The 13,573-nt window shown below is 41.1% G+C and overlaps 1 protein-coding gene across 1 annotated transcript in view; it reads right to left on the reverse strand.

Moving 5' to 3' along the window:
* Window positions 1-13,573, reverse strand: part of DENND4C (DENN domain containing 4C) — an 84,489-nt gene that overhangs the window by 7,699 nt on the left and 63,217 nt on the right. Inside the window, exons 25-30 of the mRNA XM_086629129.1 lie at window positions 12,716-12,825; window positions 8,238-8,413; window positions 7,014-7,196; window positions 4,026-4,215; window positions 2,435-2,680; window positions 977-1,094 (exon numbers count right to left, since the gene is read on the reverse strand). Coding sequence (XP_086485255.1) covers window positions 977-1,094; window positions 2,435-2,680; window positions 4,026-4,215; window positions 7,014-7,196; window positions 8,238-8,413; window positions 12,716-12,825 — 1,023 coding nt within the window. The remainder of the gene's footprint in view (window positions 1-976; window positions 1,095-2,434; window positions 2,681-4,025; window positions 4,216-7,013; window positions 7,197-8,237; window positions 8,414-12,715; window positions 12,826-13,573) is intronic.

Below are 13,573 nucleotides of genomic sequence, written 5' to 3' on the forward strand. Positions count from 1 at the left end.
GTAATCATAATCATACCAACCTAAAATCTTCATAAAATGGTCGTATATAATGGTTTACGCATGTAACTTCCTGTTTCCAAATATTTTCTGACACTGCAGTAGAGCTTATCTACAATACTACTGCTTTTCTTCCACATATAAATCAGGCCTTTTCCTCCTTTATTTACATAAATACATATATTTATGCATCTTCATTCATGTCTGAATACTTTAGGGATGCTTTTCCTGTAATATGCTCAAATCAATATGCTTTTGCAGAAGCTGAGGGAAACACCACATCTTATTCTGAGCTCTGATCAGTCTGGGTTTTTTTAGGACATTTTTCAACTAACTCTTTTTTCTTCCTTAGAACCAGAATTTGCATGCTACATAGTTTTTAGTATAGTTTTTAAAAGTCAAAACACAGACTGAGAAGTTTAGGTCAACAAAGGGTTTTTTTTTCTGATCAGAAGTAACGAAATCCCAAAGTTCTCATAACCAGTCTGCCTGTGTTTTTGTTGCTTCCAAACCTGGTAGACAAAAGCTTTCTTGGATTTTACTTTTTGACAGACAAGTAGGCTGTCACATGTACATATTAATGGGACTCGTGACCTTTCATTCATTTGTAGAAACACAAGATACTTTTTTGTAATACAGTCTTCTTTTTCATGTCTTGATAGATGCAACCAGATAACGCCATGAAACATTCAAATCGGGTGAAGCTTATTTAGCACCACATCTAGTGCAAATCCTCCCACCCTGTTTTTAAGTGTATTACATATAAAGAACAGATAACACACCTTTCCATGCAGATCAGTGAGATGTTTTCACAAATAATTTGACACTGAGACTATGTTAAGTACCTGAGGGATTGCAGATACTTCACACACTAAAAAAGGCTTTCCAACTCCATGGGCTGTGTACACTTCAGACAGGACAAAACAATCATTTCTTTCCACAGCCTCTGCTCCCTTTCTGTAACATTTGTTTTACTTACTGAGATTTCTCCAAGAAATATACAGGGGCTCCCCTGGCTCTTGGTGGAGGTTGATATTGTCCCACAGAAGATGGATGCATACTAGCTTGCTATCTTGAGCAAGAGATGTCAAAGGAAGCTAAAAAAACATGAGGAAAGCGGAGAAGTTTTAACAACATCAGTACAGTTTTAGTATTTAAAAAACTGCTCTTTTACTCATTTTGCAAATAAAAAAAGGTTCACTTTATTTATCTTGAATCCAACAAACAGGAACAGCTGATGTCTTCTAGAGGAAACTGCACTCAACCAGAGCAAAGTCACGAGTACTGCAACACTTAGTTGCCTTTTCTAGTTTAGCCTAATGTATGAAGACCATTCAGCTTTCTACAGATATCTGAAGAAAATATTTATATGTATCCAAAAATATTTTTTTTTGCGCAACAAACACGTTACTTGATTTGTACTACTTATCGTGTCAGACCTTAGTATTTTCTGACCTGATTAAGATTTGGTCTGCACGTCTATGTGTTGGGCTTCCCAATAAGCATAAGGAATCTGTATTTGCCTACAAATATGAAACATTTATTTCCACTAAAAATATATGGCACTCAAAACGATAGTTCCATAATTATTTAATAAAATTAAGTGCCTCTGGAATCATTAATACAATAAGAACTAGTAGGCAAGAAAAATTGACCACTAGAGTGTCAATTTAAAGTATTAATTACAATATACTATGTCCTGTCTTGTGGTTTTCCCTGCTAATTTCTCCAGTATCCTTCAGATTTCATTCGTATTGGTCTTCAGCTACATTTCTTGGGAAGTTGTTCTTGGTTCTAGGCTGAGGTTTTTTGAAAATTGAGGGAATTTTAAAATTAAAGTGCATACAAGTAGACAGGAAAATACTACTTTTTTTGTGTGCATCATACACAAATACCTATTGAATTTGGTACATACACCAATTATACAGGTTTCAGAAAAACACCTGCTCCTTAAAATGGGAAAAAGCAAAATCTTCAAAAGATAGCATCCATTCTATGTTCTTTTGTTCTATTCATATAGTAGTGAAATTCAGTGGAGTTTGAGTAGCAAAAACCGTTACTGGAAAAGAACAAAAAATATTGACCAATAACTTAAAAGGTTTATATACTGAAGTAGGTAACCCACTATGTGGATTACCATGTATTGCAGTTTGTGAGTTCTCCACAGACACATCTGGTTTCCTTCTACATATGAGCTTTCTCTTTAATGAAACTTACTCTCTGGCTTTTTAAAAGAGAATAGCTTGACTAGAATTTGAATGCTGTTATGCCTCATGTTTCTTCAAGATTCCTTTCAGAAAACAAACCTATCTACTCGTATTATGAAAATCACAAACACAGATCCAAGCTACTCTGAAATTACTTACCTACTTTTTTTGAACCGAACTCTCAAGTTCAGCTTCCTCTAATGCAGTTCTAACATGAGGAAGCCTCTTACCTGCACTCCATCATTACAGTGTTCAGATGTTAGAATGAGTCCAGGTAAGTTGCTAGGCAGATCCAACCGTCGGAAATACCAAACTAGGTTCCAGAAAATTATGGGGTGTTGATTGATGAATTTGGATGTATGAATTACTTGCTCTCCCTCATTTTCCAACAGTGATTCAAGCTCCTTACGCAGTACCAAAGGGCTCAAGTAGGGTACAGATACAGGGAGAGGATTAGGTCTTTTTATTAAAGGATCCTAAAAACAAAACAACACACACACAAGAAAAACTTTTTTTTTTTTTTTCCCCCTCAGGATTTTTCTTCCAGAAATATTCTTCAGGATTACTTGCCCTGAAAATCCCCTATTTAAGTTTCTTTTGATATCTGGAAGAAGCCTCTGTAAGTACTGAACACACAATAACTTTGAAAGCATCAGCAGTTTTGACTGTTGAGGTGTTTCTTAACTTTAAAAAACAATCATTTAAGCTCTATTATGTGAAAAAGGGAAAACACTTTTATATTATAACTTCTTCCTGATCGTGCAGTTTCAAGCTATCTAAGCTGGCGGTGATGGAGATTGCAGAAAAACATCAGTAATTACCCCAGCTGTGGAACTGAATCATGAGTTCACATGCCACCACAGCTTCTTGCCAATAAAAAGCATCAGGAGAGAGGAGAAACACTGTTTCCAACGCAAGAATAATGTAATAGTCTCAATTCTGCCTAGTCTCAACACTGCCTTTGACCTTCTTGACCTGCTCAAGAGGTATGCCTAACTATTTAGAGGAGCAGTGTAAGTAAACGTGTGGAAAAGGAATAAACTTTCACTCTTGCAACAGTGTGTTGTTTGCACTATTGTGTTTAGTCTGCTGTAGAAGTTGGGTTATTTTAAAAACAAACTTCCAGTTTTAGAACAATAAAGATTAGCTTCATTCTGCTAGAGAGAACATTTCAAATCAAGCAGCACCGTTTGTACAATGTACTGAAAGAACAATTTTAGATAACTGACTGAAGATTTTTTTGGTCATAATAACATGAAAATATGCTTGGCCATTCCCACTCCCCAAAAGGATAAGAAAGCTAGTAGCAGAATATTATTCATTCTAAGTTCACCGTGTTCAACATTTCAACATTCAAGGGCTGGAGCACCTCTGCTATGAAGACAGGCTGAGAGAGTTGGGGCTGTTCAGCCTGGAAAAGAGAAGGCTCCGGGGTGATCTTATTGCAGCTTTCCAGTACTTAAAGGGGACCTACAGGAAAGCTGGAGAGGGACTTTTTCCAAGGGCATGTAGTGATAGGACAAGGGGCAATGGCTTTAAACTGAAAGAGGGGAGATTTTGATGAAATACGAGGCAGAAATTCTCCACTCTGAGGATGGTGAGGCACTGGAATAGGTTGCCCGGAGAAGTTGTGGCTGCCCCATCCCTGGAAGTGTTCAAGGCCAGGTTGGATGAGGCTTTGAGCAACCTGGTGTAGTGGAGGGTGTCCCTGCCCATGGCAGGGGGGTTGGAACTAGATGATCTTTGAGGTCTCTTCCAACCCAAACCATTCTGTGATTCTGTGATTTTGCTGTCAACTGTATATGTAGCTTCTAGACTTACCACAACTTCTTGCAGACTATTTGGAAGACTAACTGTTGAAATGCCATGAGACGGTCTCTGGGAAAGATCAATGTTTTGCAGTGGACCTCCAACGCTGTGGCTCCGAGTCAAGGACACTCCCCTTTTTGGTGGATTATTGGCAGATGTCTTCATGTTTCTGGGATCTTTACTCTGTTCTTCTGCCACATCACTGTTTGGATTTTAGAAGAGAATATGCTAATATGAAACTATTCAGCATTCCTATGCAACAGGAAGGAAGCAGAGAAGGGCTGCCAAGTAAGTATCCCAAACCAAGTTTCTCTATTAATAAGGAATAATATTTGCCCAGTTAGCTCCACAGTTTATGGAAAACAAAATGCCTCTCAGAACAGTGTAACCATCCCTCCAGAAAGGCAGTTAGGTACAACCTAAGACATTGTCGTGGTTTGAAGTGTGTGGGGGGTCTGGGTTGCAGAAGCTGCCCATCAGACCGGACTCTCACCCCCCTTGGGGCTTGAGCCAATCGACGCCTCTGCGAATTGCCCTATTTACGTCGGGACAAAGGAACCGGAAAGGTGTGCCGGTGCCCAGGAGCAAGGAGAAGGGAGGCGGGCACAGCCCCCGCTCCTGGTGCCCGGCTGGTGCCCGCCCCGTTGAGGATGGCGGTGGCGGAGCTGCTTGGGGAACTTGGGGAGAGCTCCGCTCCCGGGGTGCCCACCGGGCCAAGTTCACCCAGAAAAGACAGATACCCAAGAGAAACGGCCACACAGATAAGTGGTCAGTGAAGATGGGATGGAACAACGTGTGCCGCGGCTGAGTCCCCCTTGCGAGCAGCCCCTTTGCAACCAGCCCTCGGTGGAGCAAGCAGAGACCCACTCGCAGCCCGTGGAGGATCCACATGGAGAAGAGATGCCAGAGCCTGAGTACGGTACGCATCTAGAGTCCGTGGAACAAACCCCGCCGACGGGGAGGTGCTTTGTTAAAGGAGATGCCTGAGCCTGAGACTGTTGTGAATCCTGGGCACAGGTCGAGGTGCATTTACGCATCTGAGTCTGTACGGAGACGCATTTTAGGTTGATACGACGCCCCACGCCGGAGCGCAGTTAAAGTCTGTATGATGACCCACGCCACAGCGAGTGGCTACAGCTCCTTAAAAGCCCAGGACTGGTAAAGCCCACACTTGGGGCAAATCCGATGGGGTAAGGATTCGCCTCCTGCGGGCAGGATTCACGCTTTCACCGTGAGTAGGGGATCCACTGGAGCAAGGGACAATGGTGTAAGGACTCCTTCTCCTTTAAGGGAAGTGGCAGTAACAGCATGGAATGAACTGACCTGCACTCCCCCATTCCCTGCCCCCTGCACTGCTGGGGGGAGGAGGTAGAGCCGGGAAGAAAAGGCGAAGGGGGGGAGTGGTGTTGTTTTTAAGATCTGGCCTTGTTTTCTTGTTATCCTCTCAAGTAACCGTTTTTGTTTGCTTTTTCTCTTTGTAGGTAGCTGTTAATAAATAGTTTTGCTTTAAGAAACAGCCTCTTTTGCCCGGGACCGTGGTTGGTGGGTGCTCCTCTGTTCCTGTCTCAACCCTCAGCTCTTTTATTACATTTTTCTCCTCTCCGTTTTACTGGAGCGGGAGAGCTGCGTGGGTTTTAGTTGCTGGGTCACCCTAACCCACGACAGACATGAATCCGATAGCATTGAAGTTCTGTATAGGTACTATTGCTCTGGTACACCTTTACCCGCTTAGAAAAACAGCAATGTATCATTCTGTCAACACAAAAAGATTATCTTGTTCTGACTGTGCTAATTTTTACTTCCTCTGCCCTTTATGTCTATTTTCTCTAAACGTCAGAGCAAAAATATTACAGAAAATAATTTATAAGTTACATGCCAAGAAAACTGAAAAATAAAATTGTAAGTGTCAAACTCATCCATCAAGATAATTTAAGCAAACACCTATTACAAGCTTGCCAAAGTTAGCCCATACAATTCAGCCACTTGCAGATCTGGGAATATTCATTTTGTGCCCCTTATAATTGAAACAATGAGTAAAAACAATTCAGTTATAATAGAGAAGAAAATAAATTAAGTGAGACAGAAACTAACTGCTTCCAAATAATCTGCAAAGAGAAGGAAGAGATTACCTTAGAGGTGACCTTCACACTTAAGCTTGACTTTAGTTAAAAATATATGACATAAATGTTAAGAGATTAACATAAGCAATACTACTTTTTAGGTATTAAGACTAACTACTATCACATCAATTTAAGTTTTAATAGTCTGACACAAGCAGGAGCTCATTAGCTTACAGGCACTGATACTCAAGAATTCTAAACTGAATAAGGATTAAAAAAACCAGCTGTTACAACAAAATGTCAACAATCTGAGTGAAACGGTCACAATTCATAGCAGTACTATTTCAGTGCTTCCATCTTCCAACATGACACCTTCTACTTAATGCTTCTTTCCTCAAACTGTTTCAAAAATGGTATTGTTTTTTTGAGTTTCAGTTTTACATCAGTATTATTTGTCACAGAATGCATGCTCAGTACAAGTGTTGAGCGTCCTGAGAGTTTTCTCTCAAAAAAGACTGTTCTAGCAAATGGGCTTGTTTTTCCCCATAATGCAGTGCCCTTTCTGTTAAATTCTAAACACAGGAAAGGAGAAGTGTGTCTTAAGTGTGCTTAAATTTTCGTGTGTCTTTAAAAGTTGAGTGTGCTCTAATAATACTGAGTAGAAGTTTTAGCTATTACTCAATGACAGATGGAACTGAAGATTTATCTCTATAGTTGTTTCTCTAAAACCCACTCATTTAGTGGAACCAGCATACTTCAAATTGATAAAAACACTCTTAAAACATGCAAAAAGAATGAGAGGAAGTAGGTGATCGTCAAGATACAACTGTACTTCTCCACCATATTTGGTACATAAGCCAACCTTCACTTTAGAAGTAGAGCAGAAATCCTGGAAGCATTGATACATTTCTGACAGAACTAACAATCCCGTTTTACCTACCTCTGCTCAGCTGCAGAGCTGGTTTCTTCAGCTATGGTGTGGCTGGACTGTGGGAGATCTGAAAAACTGATCAAGTCAGCAACAGCTGGACTGGACAACAGTTTCTGCTCCAGGGTATCCGTGGTTAATGGAAGGGTACCACTCTGCAAACTATCTCCTGAGGTACTTTGCTTCAGGAAAAAGCTAAAGTTACAACATGAACGGGAGGGGAGAGAAACACAACAGTTAAAATGTAAGCATAAAGTAATTTAAAACTTACTATTTTCTAAACTTACCTTCAAAAAGTAGCAAAAATAAGGAAACACAACATTAAAAAGCTTGACAAGGACATAAACTTAATCCGAATCTCTCCACTGTAACTTATATAGGCAGAGTGAACGACCACATACAGAGATTTGATCTACAAAATAAGAAGTCCTGCCTTGGATGTAAGTCATTGCAAGTGACCTTAGCTGGTCATGGTTCCCAGAACTATTAGCAGCAATATATCAGTGGCTGACACATCACTGAAAATGGTTGTTATCGTAATGTGACATTACAGATTAGAAGACCATACACCAGTACAGGCACAAGGTAAAAGGAACGTGTCTTGCTTTGCTAAGGTTTTTTAAGTACGCACTCTACAGATGTTCAGTTTCAGCAGTAGAGAACACTAATGGAAACTGTTTTACAGAAATAACCACTACAGTGAGAATCCATTTCAAATTACCTCAAAATAAGTTCCAGCCTTCACAGTGCAATTAAAAGAGGTAAAAATAGTGATTGGAGAAGCTTAAACTGGAAAAAACTACTGGAGAAACAGTAAACTGGAAAACTACTGGAAAAACAGTAATCTGGACCATCTGTAACTAAAGGCTGTTAGTAAAATTAATCTGGGAGAAATTCTTTGCTGACATTTGAAAACTAGTTCATAAGCTTTTAAATGACCCATTAGCTTTGTTTTGAAAACTAAACAAAATGAAAACAGACTTATACATTCTGTGCAGTTACGCTTACAAAGAAAACATGAAAAGAAAAAGCGGTAAAAAGGCAACCAGTTCTTTGCTTTTTGGCTGTTTTACGATGAAACTCAACAGTTTACATGACTTACAATTCCCTTCAGTAGAATCACAATCATCAAACAGGCAGTGACATTTTTGAGAACATCTAGAGAAAAATTCTTTTGTGAAAAAATATAACCATGTACAAGTGCAAAGGCAGAGAGTATCTATAAAAACAACTCACCTTGCAGAGCCACGTAGGTCTTTAAATTCAACATTAAGTAAAGGTAGGAAAGTACTTTTACAGAAAGGACAGGTAGTGTTCAAGTTTGAATCATCTGCTGTCCATCCAGCCATAATTTCTTCATCGTAAACCAAAGCACCACAAGCTCTACATTGAGAGCAGCTTGACATCAATACCTAGAACAGCAGAGAATGAATAGTGTCAGTCTTGTTTCAGGTTTTTTTTTTTTTTTTTTATAATTGGTTTTATAGGCTTAGTAACCACAGGAGTTTAACAGGTATTAGAATGCCAGTTGGGAGGCATGAGTTCATCACCACTTACCATACTCAGAGTTATCCTGTCCACATAACTTTTACCTATGAAATGCAAATACTAATAATATGTTTTTGTTAGGTATTTTGAGACCTGGAAGAAGCTTTACCCTGAAATGCTATTAATTTAGCTTGCTTCTTGAAATGTAGTTGCTTGCTCCTACGTAGCCTTCAGCATATACAAATTCTTTTGAATTGTGTAAGTAAACGCATGTCTATTTCTCAAAAAAAGAAAAAAACAAACAACACCCAATCAAACACAAAGGAAACCTTTATAGTGGTGTGGTGGGTTGACCTTGGCTGGATGCCAGGTGCCCACTAAGCCACTCTATCACTCCTCCTCCTCAACTGGACAAGGGGAGAAAAATATGACAAAAGGTTTGTGGGTCAAGATAAAGACAAGGAGACCACTCAGCAATTACCATCATGGGCAGAACAGGCTTGACTAGGGGAAATTAATTTAATTTACTGCCAAAAGTCAGAGTAGGGTAATGAGAAATAAAAAAATCAAATCTTAGAACACCTTCTCCCACCCCTCCCTTCTTTCCGGCCTCAACTTCACTCCCAACTTTGCTATCTCATCCCTCTGCATGGTGGAGGGGGATGGAGAATAGGGGTTGTGGTTAGTTTGTCAGATGTTGTCTCTGCCGCTCCTTCCTCCTCACTATCTTCCCCTGCTTCAGTGTGGGGTCCCATCCACAGGAGACAGTTGTTCATGAACTTCTTGAACGTAGGTCCTTCCAACAGGCTGCAGTGCTTCACGAACTGCTACTGTATGAGTCCTTTCTATGTATCTTTTCCACGGGGTGCAGTCCTTCAGGAACAAACTGCTCCAGGATGGGTCCCCCACAGGGTCATAAGTCCTGCCAGAAAACCTGCTCCATTGTAGGCTACTCTCCGCAGGTTCACAGGTCCTGCCAAGACCTGCTACGGTGTGGACTCCTCTCTACAGGGTCACATCTTGCTTCGGAAGTAATCATCTGCTTCAGCGTGAGGTCTTCCATGGGCTGCAGGGAAACAGCTTGCCTCACCATGGTCTTCACTGTGGGCTGCAGGGGAATCTCTGCTCCAGCACCTGCAGCAGCTCCTCCTCCTCCTTCTTCTCTAACCTTGGTGTCTGCAGGACTGTTTCTCTCACATATTCTCAGTCTTCTTCCCCAGCTGCTGTTGCACAGCAGTTTTTCCCCCTCCTCTTAAATACATTATCACAGAGGCGCTACCACCGTCACTGAATGAATCGCCTTTGGCCAGGGGCGGGTCTGTCTTGGAGCTGGCTGCAACCACGCCAGACACAGGAGAAGCTTCTGGTATCTTGTCACAGAAGCCACACCTGTAGCCTCCCTGCTACTAAAACTTTGCCACAAAAATCCAATACAAGCGGAAAACCCAGAAAGTTGGGTTTTACCTAATGAAAAGCGTCATCACTAAACTAGACTGAGAACTGGAGAAAAGATCACAGAATCAGAGAATGGTTAGGGTTGGAAGGGACCTCAGAGGTCATCTAGTTCCAATCCCCCTGCCATGGGCAGGATCACCTTCCACTAGATCACGTTGCTCAAAGCCTCATCCAACCTGGCCTTGAACACTTCCAGGGATGGGGCAGCCACAACGTCTCTGGGCAACCTATTCCAGTGCCTCGTCACCCTCTGAGTGAAAAATTTCTTCCTTAGATCTAATCAAAATCTGCCCTCTTTCAGTTTAAAGCCATTGCCCCTTGTCCTTTCACTACACGCCCTTGTAAAATGTCCCTCTCCAGCTTTCCTGTAGGCCCCCTTTAAGTACTGGAAAGCTGCAATAAGATCACCCCGGAGCCTTCTCTTCTCCAGGCTGAGCAACCCCAACTCTCTCAGCCTGTCTTCACGGGAGAGGTGCTCCAGCCCTCGGATCATCTTTGTGGCCCTCCTCTGGACAGCTCCAGCAGCTGCATGTCCTTCTGGTGTTGGGGACTCCAGAGCTGGATGCAGTATTCCAGGTGGGGTCTCATGAGAGCAGAGTAGAGGGGCAGCATCACCTCCCTCGACCTGCTGCCCACGCTTCTTTTGATGCAGCCCAGGATACGGTTGGCTTTCTAGGCTGCAAGTGCACATTTCAGCTTTAAACTGAAAGAGGTTAGATTTAGATTAGATCTAAGGAAGAAATTCTTCACTCTGTGGGTGGTGAGGCAGTGGAACAGGTTGCCCAGAGAAGCTGTGGATGCCTCATCCCTGTAAGTGTTCCAGGCCAGGCTGGATGAGGCTTTGAGCAACGTGATCTAGTGGAAAGTGTCCCTGTCCATGGCAGAGGGGTTGGAACTAGATGATCTTGAAGATCCCTTCTAACTCAAACCATTCTATGTTTCCATGATTTTATAACCCACAGATGCATCTCTTCAGGTCCCATGGACTTGTGCACCTTCAGTTTCCTGAAATGGTCTCGAACCTGACCTTCTTCTACAGTGGGCGATTCTGCATTTTCCCAGTCCTTGGCTTTGCTTTCTCTGACTTGGGCAGTGCAGCCAGAGCACTTGCCAGTGAGGACTGAGGTAAAAAAAGACCTTGAGTACTTCAGCCTTCTTCATATCCTGGGTAACCAGGTCTCCTGTTTCCTTCGAGAGAGAGCCTGCATTTTCCCTAGTCCTCCTTTTATCACCAATGTACCCATAGAAGCTTTTCTTGTTGCCCTTGATGGCCCTGGCCAGATTTAATTCCACCAGGGTTTTAGATTTCCTAACCTGATCCCTGGCTGCTCAGACAATTTCTCTGCCAGGAGCAACTTGTTCTGTATTAGCTGAAGAATGGTCCATAATTCTTATTTTTAGGCTTCCTCTTACTTCTTTGTTTCCCTCTTACAGGAAACAAAACCAAAAAACCACCACCAAACACAGCGTATAAGATTTTTTAGATCAATACAGCATATAATATATTTTAGATCTATTTAATATATTTTAGATATTTGCCGAACAGCAACATTTTTCTTTTACTATGCTATGCTCTTTATATAATGCAGTGCAGAAATTTCAAAAGCCTAGATCTCCGGAAGCTAAAATATAAAACAAAAATTACGTGGGACCTAACAAAATAACACTACAGCTGAAAGAAAAGTGACCAAGGCAAATGTAGTGACCATTTCCGACATATCTGAAGTCTGAAAGCATCTACAAGCAATAACTGAAACAGAGATGAATACTAAATCATTGTTGTGCCGGGTTTGGCTGGGATGGAGTTAATTTTCTTCACAGGAGCCTTTATGGTGCTGTGTTTTAGACTGGTGATCAACTCCATTGCTAACACATCAATATTTTAGCTATGGCTGAACAGTGCCTTACACACCATCGTGGCCTTTTCTTTCTTATTCTGTCCCCAACCCAGCGAGAAGGGTAGACAAGGGGTTGGGAGAGGACACAGCCAGGAGAGCTGATCTCAGCTGATCACACAGATCATAGAATCATAGAATGGTTAGGGCTGGAAGGGACCTTCAAAGGTCATCTAGTCCAACCCCCCTGCAAGGAACAGGGATATCTCCAACTAGATCAGGTTGCTCAGATGCTAAATAACGTCACGCTCAGTGGTAAAACTGAGGGTGTGGGTGTGAGTTTCTCCAAGGTAGCTGTAGCTTGCAGTGTCATGGTGCTGACTGATTGCCTTTGCATCACTAGTTTTTTGTCGTCCCCCTTCCTGTCTCTCTCCTCCCACCCCCCAATTCACTTATTAAACTGTCTTTATCTCAGCCTTCAAGGGTTTTTCCTCAGCTCTGCCCTTCTGATTCTCTCTCTTATCCTGATGAGGGAGGAGTAAGGAAGTGCCTGGGTGAAGACTTAGGTGCTGGCTGTGGTCAACCCACCACAATTATTTAGTAACAAACCATAATTTTCATAAAGGGAAAAAAAACCAATAAAACTTGACAGGAAAAAAAAAATCTTCTTTTCTCTCTAATTTCTGTCTTACTTAAAGTTTTGACCCTTCCCTCAATTGTTTCCTCCCTCTATATATGAGAGACATAAAAGCATTTAACATACTTTTTTAAAGCTGCTGTCACATCCTGGGATAAAAGTATCAAGCACTCTCACAATAGAAACATGGAAAAAAAACTGTTTTGAAAAATCCAGCGACAATTCAACTAAATAGGTAACTAATGCATACAGTAATATTGAATAATTGTATCTTTCATCTACATGTTTCTTAATCTTACCTCCATTGCATAGTTCTGGAAAATGCTGGATAAACTAGTATTATGTGAAGAGCTGTGCTCTGACTTCTCAGAATCAAGAACTTTCATACTTCTTGGGAATGAAACTTCACCTGTACAGAAAGAGTCATTTGTGTCTTGTATTTAAGGAAAAAGAAATTAATCTATTCCCAAAGAAAACAATTTCTGTTCAACCAAGACAGAAAATTGTACCAGAAGATCTCCAAAAATATGTGTAGCTCTGTAACTTCACTGATATTATAACACAGATAACTATCATTTCTCTAATATTTCCAAATTACTTTCATCTAAAAGACAAATATCACACACACAGTAAAAGAAAAAAGTATCAGTGAATAAAACCTGAAAATAAAAAGAAAGAATAAAGAATAAAGAATGGCAAAGAGCAGTAAGATTACCCGATATATATATTCTAAAAAGTTGTTCAAGATCCATACATAAACAACAAACAGAAAGACAGTACCAGGTGAGACACGGGATACCAAACACACCAGTACCGTGCTTGAGTTTTCCGTGGCTAACTGCGGTAAAGCAAACTCACCTTCTTTGGTAAGACAGTTAGGAGCTTTGCCCAGGAGAAGGGCAAAAGGAGTTGGAATATATTTACCAGAAGGCAATAGCTAGAATCAGTTTTAGGAAGTAAAAGTAGCAACATTACTTCCTCCGAAAAGCCCAGTCAAACTTTGCTATTTGAAAAAACACTACCAGAGTCCCCTCATCATAAAGAAGTCTCCTTTGCTTCTTCAGCTAAAGTTTATATTTCTGAACAAATTTCACATATCCTGTGGATGGCTCTATGGTTATATTCTTATAACCCTCCTAATTAATTGGAAGTAGAAG

The sequence above is a fragment of the Tauraco erythrolophus genome, chromosome Z, assembly GCF_009769465.1.
Source record: "Tauraco erythrolophus isolate bTauEry1 chromosome Z, bTauEry1.pri, whole genome shotgun sequence".
Classification (NCBI taxonomy): Eukaryota; Metazoa; Chordata; class Aves; order Musophagiformes; family Musophagidae; genus Tauraco; species Tauraco erythrolophus.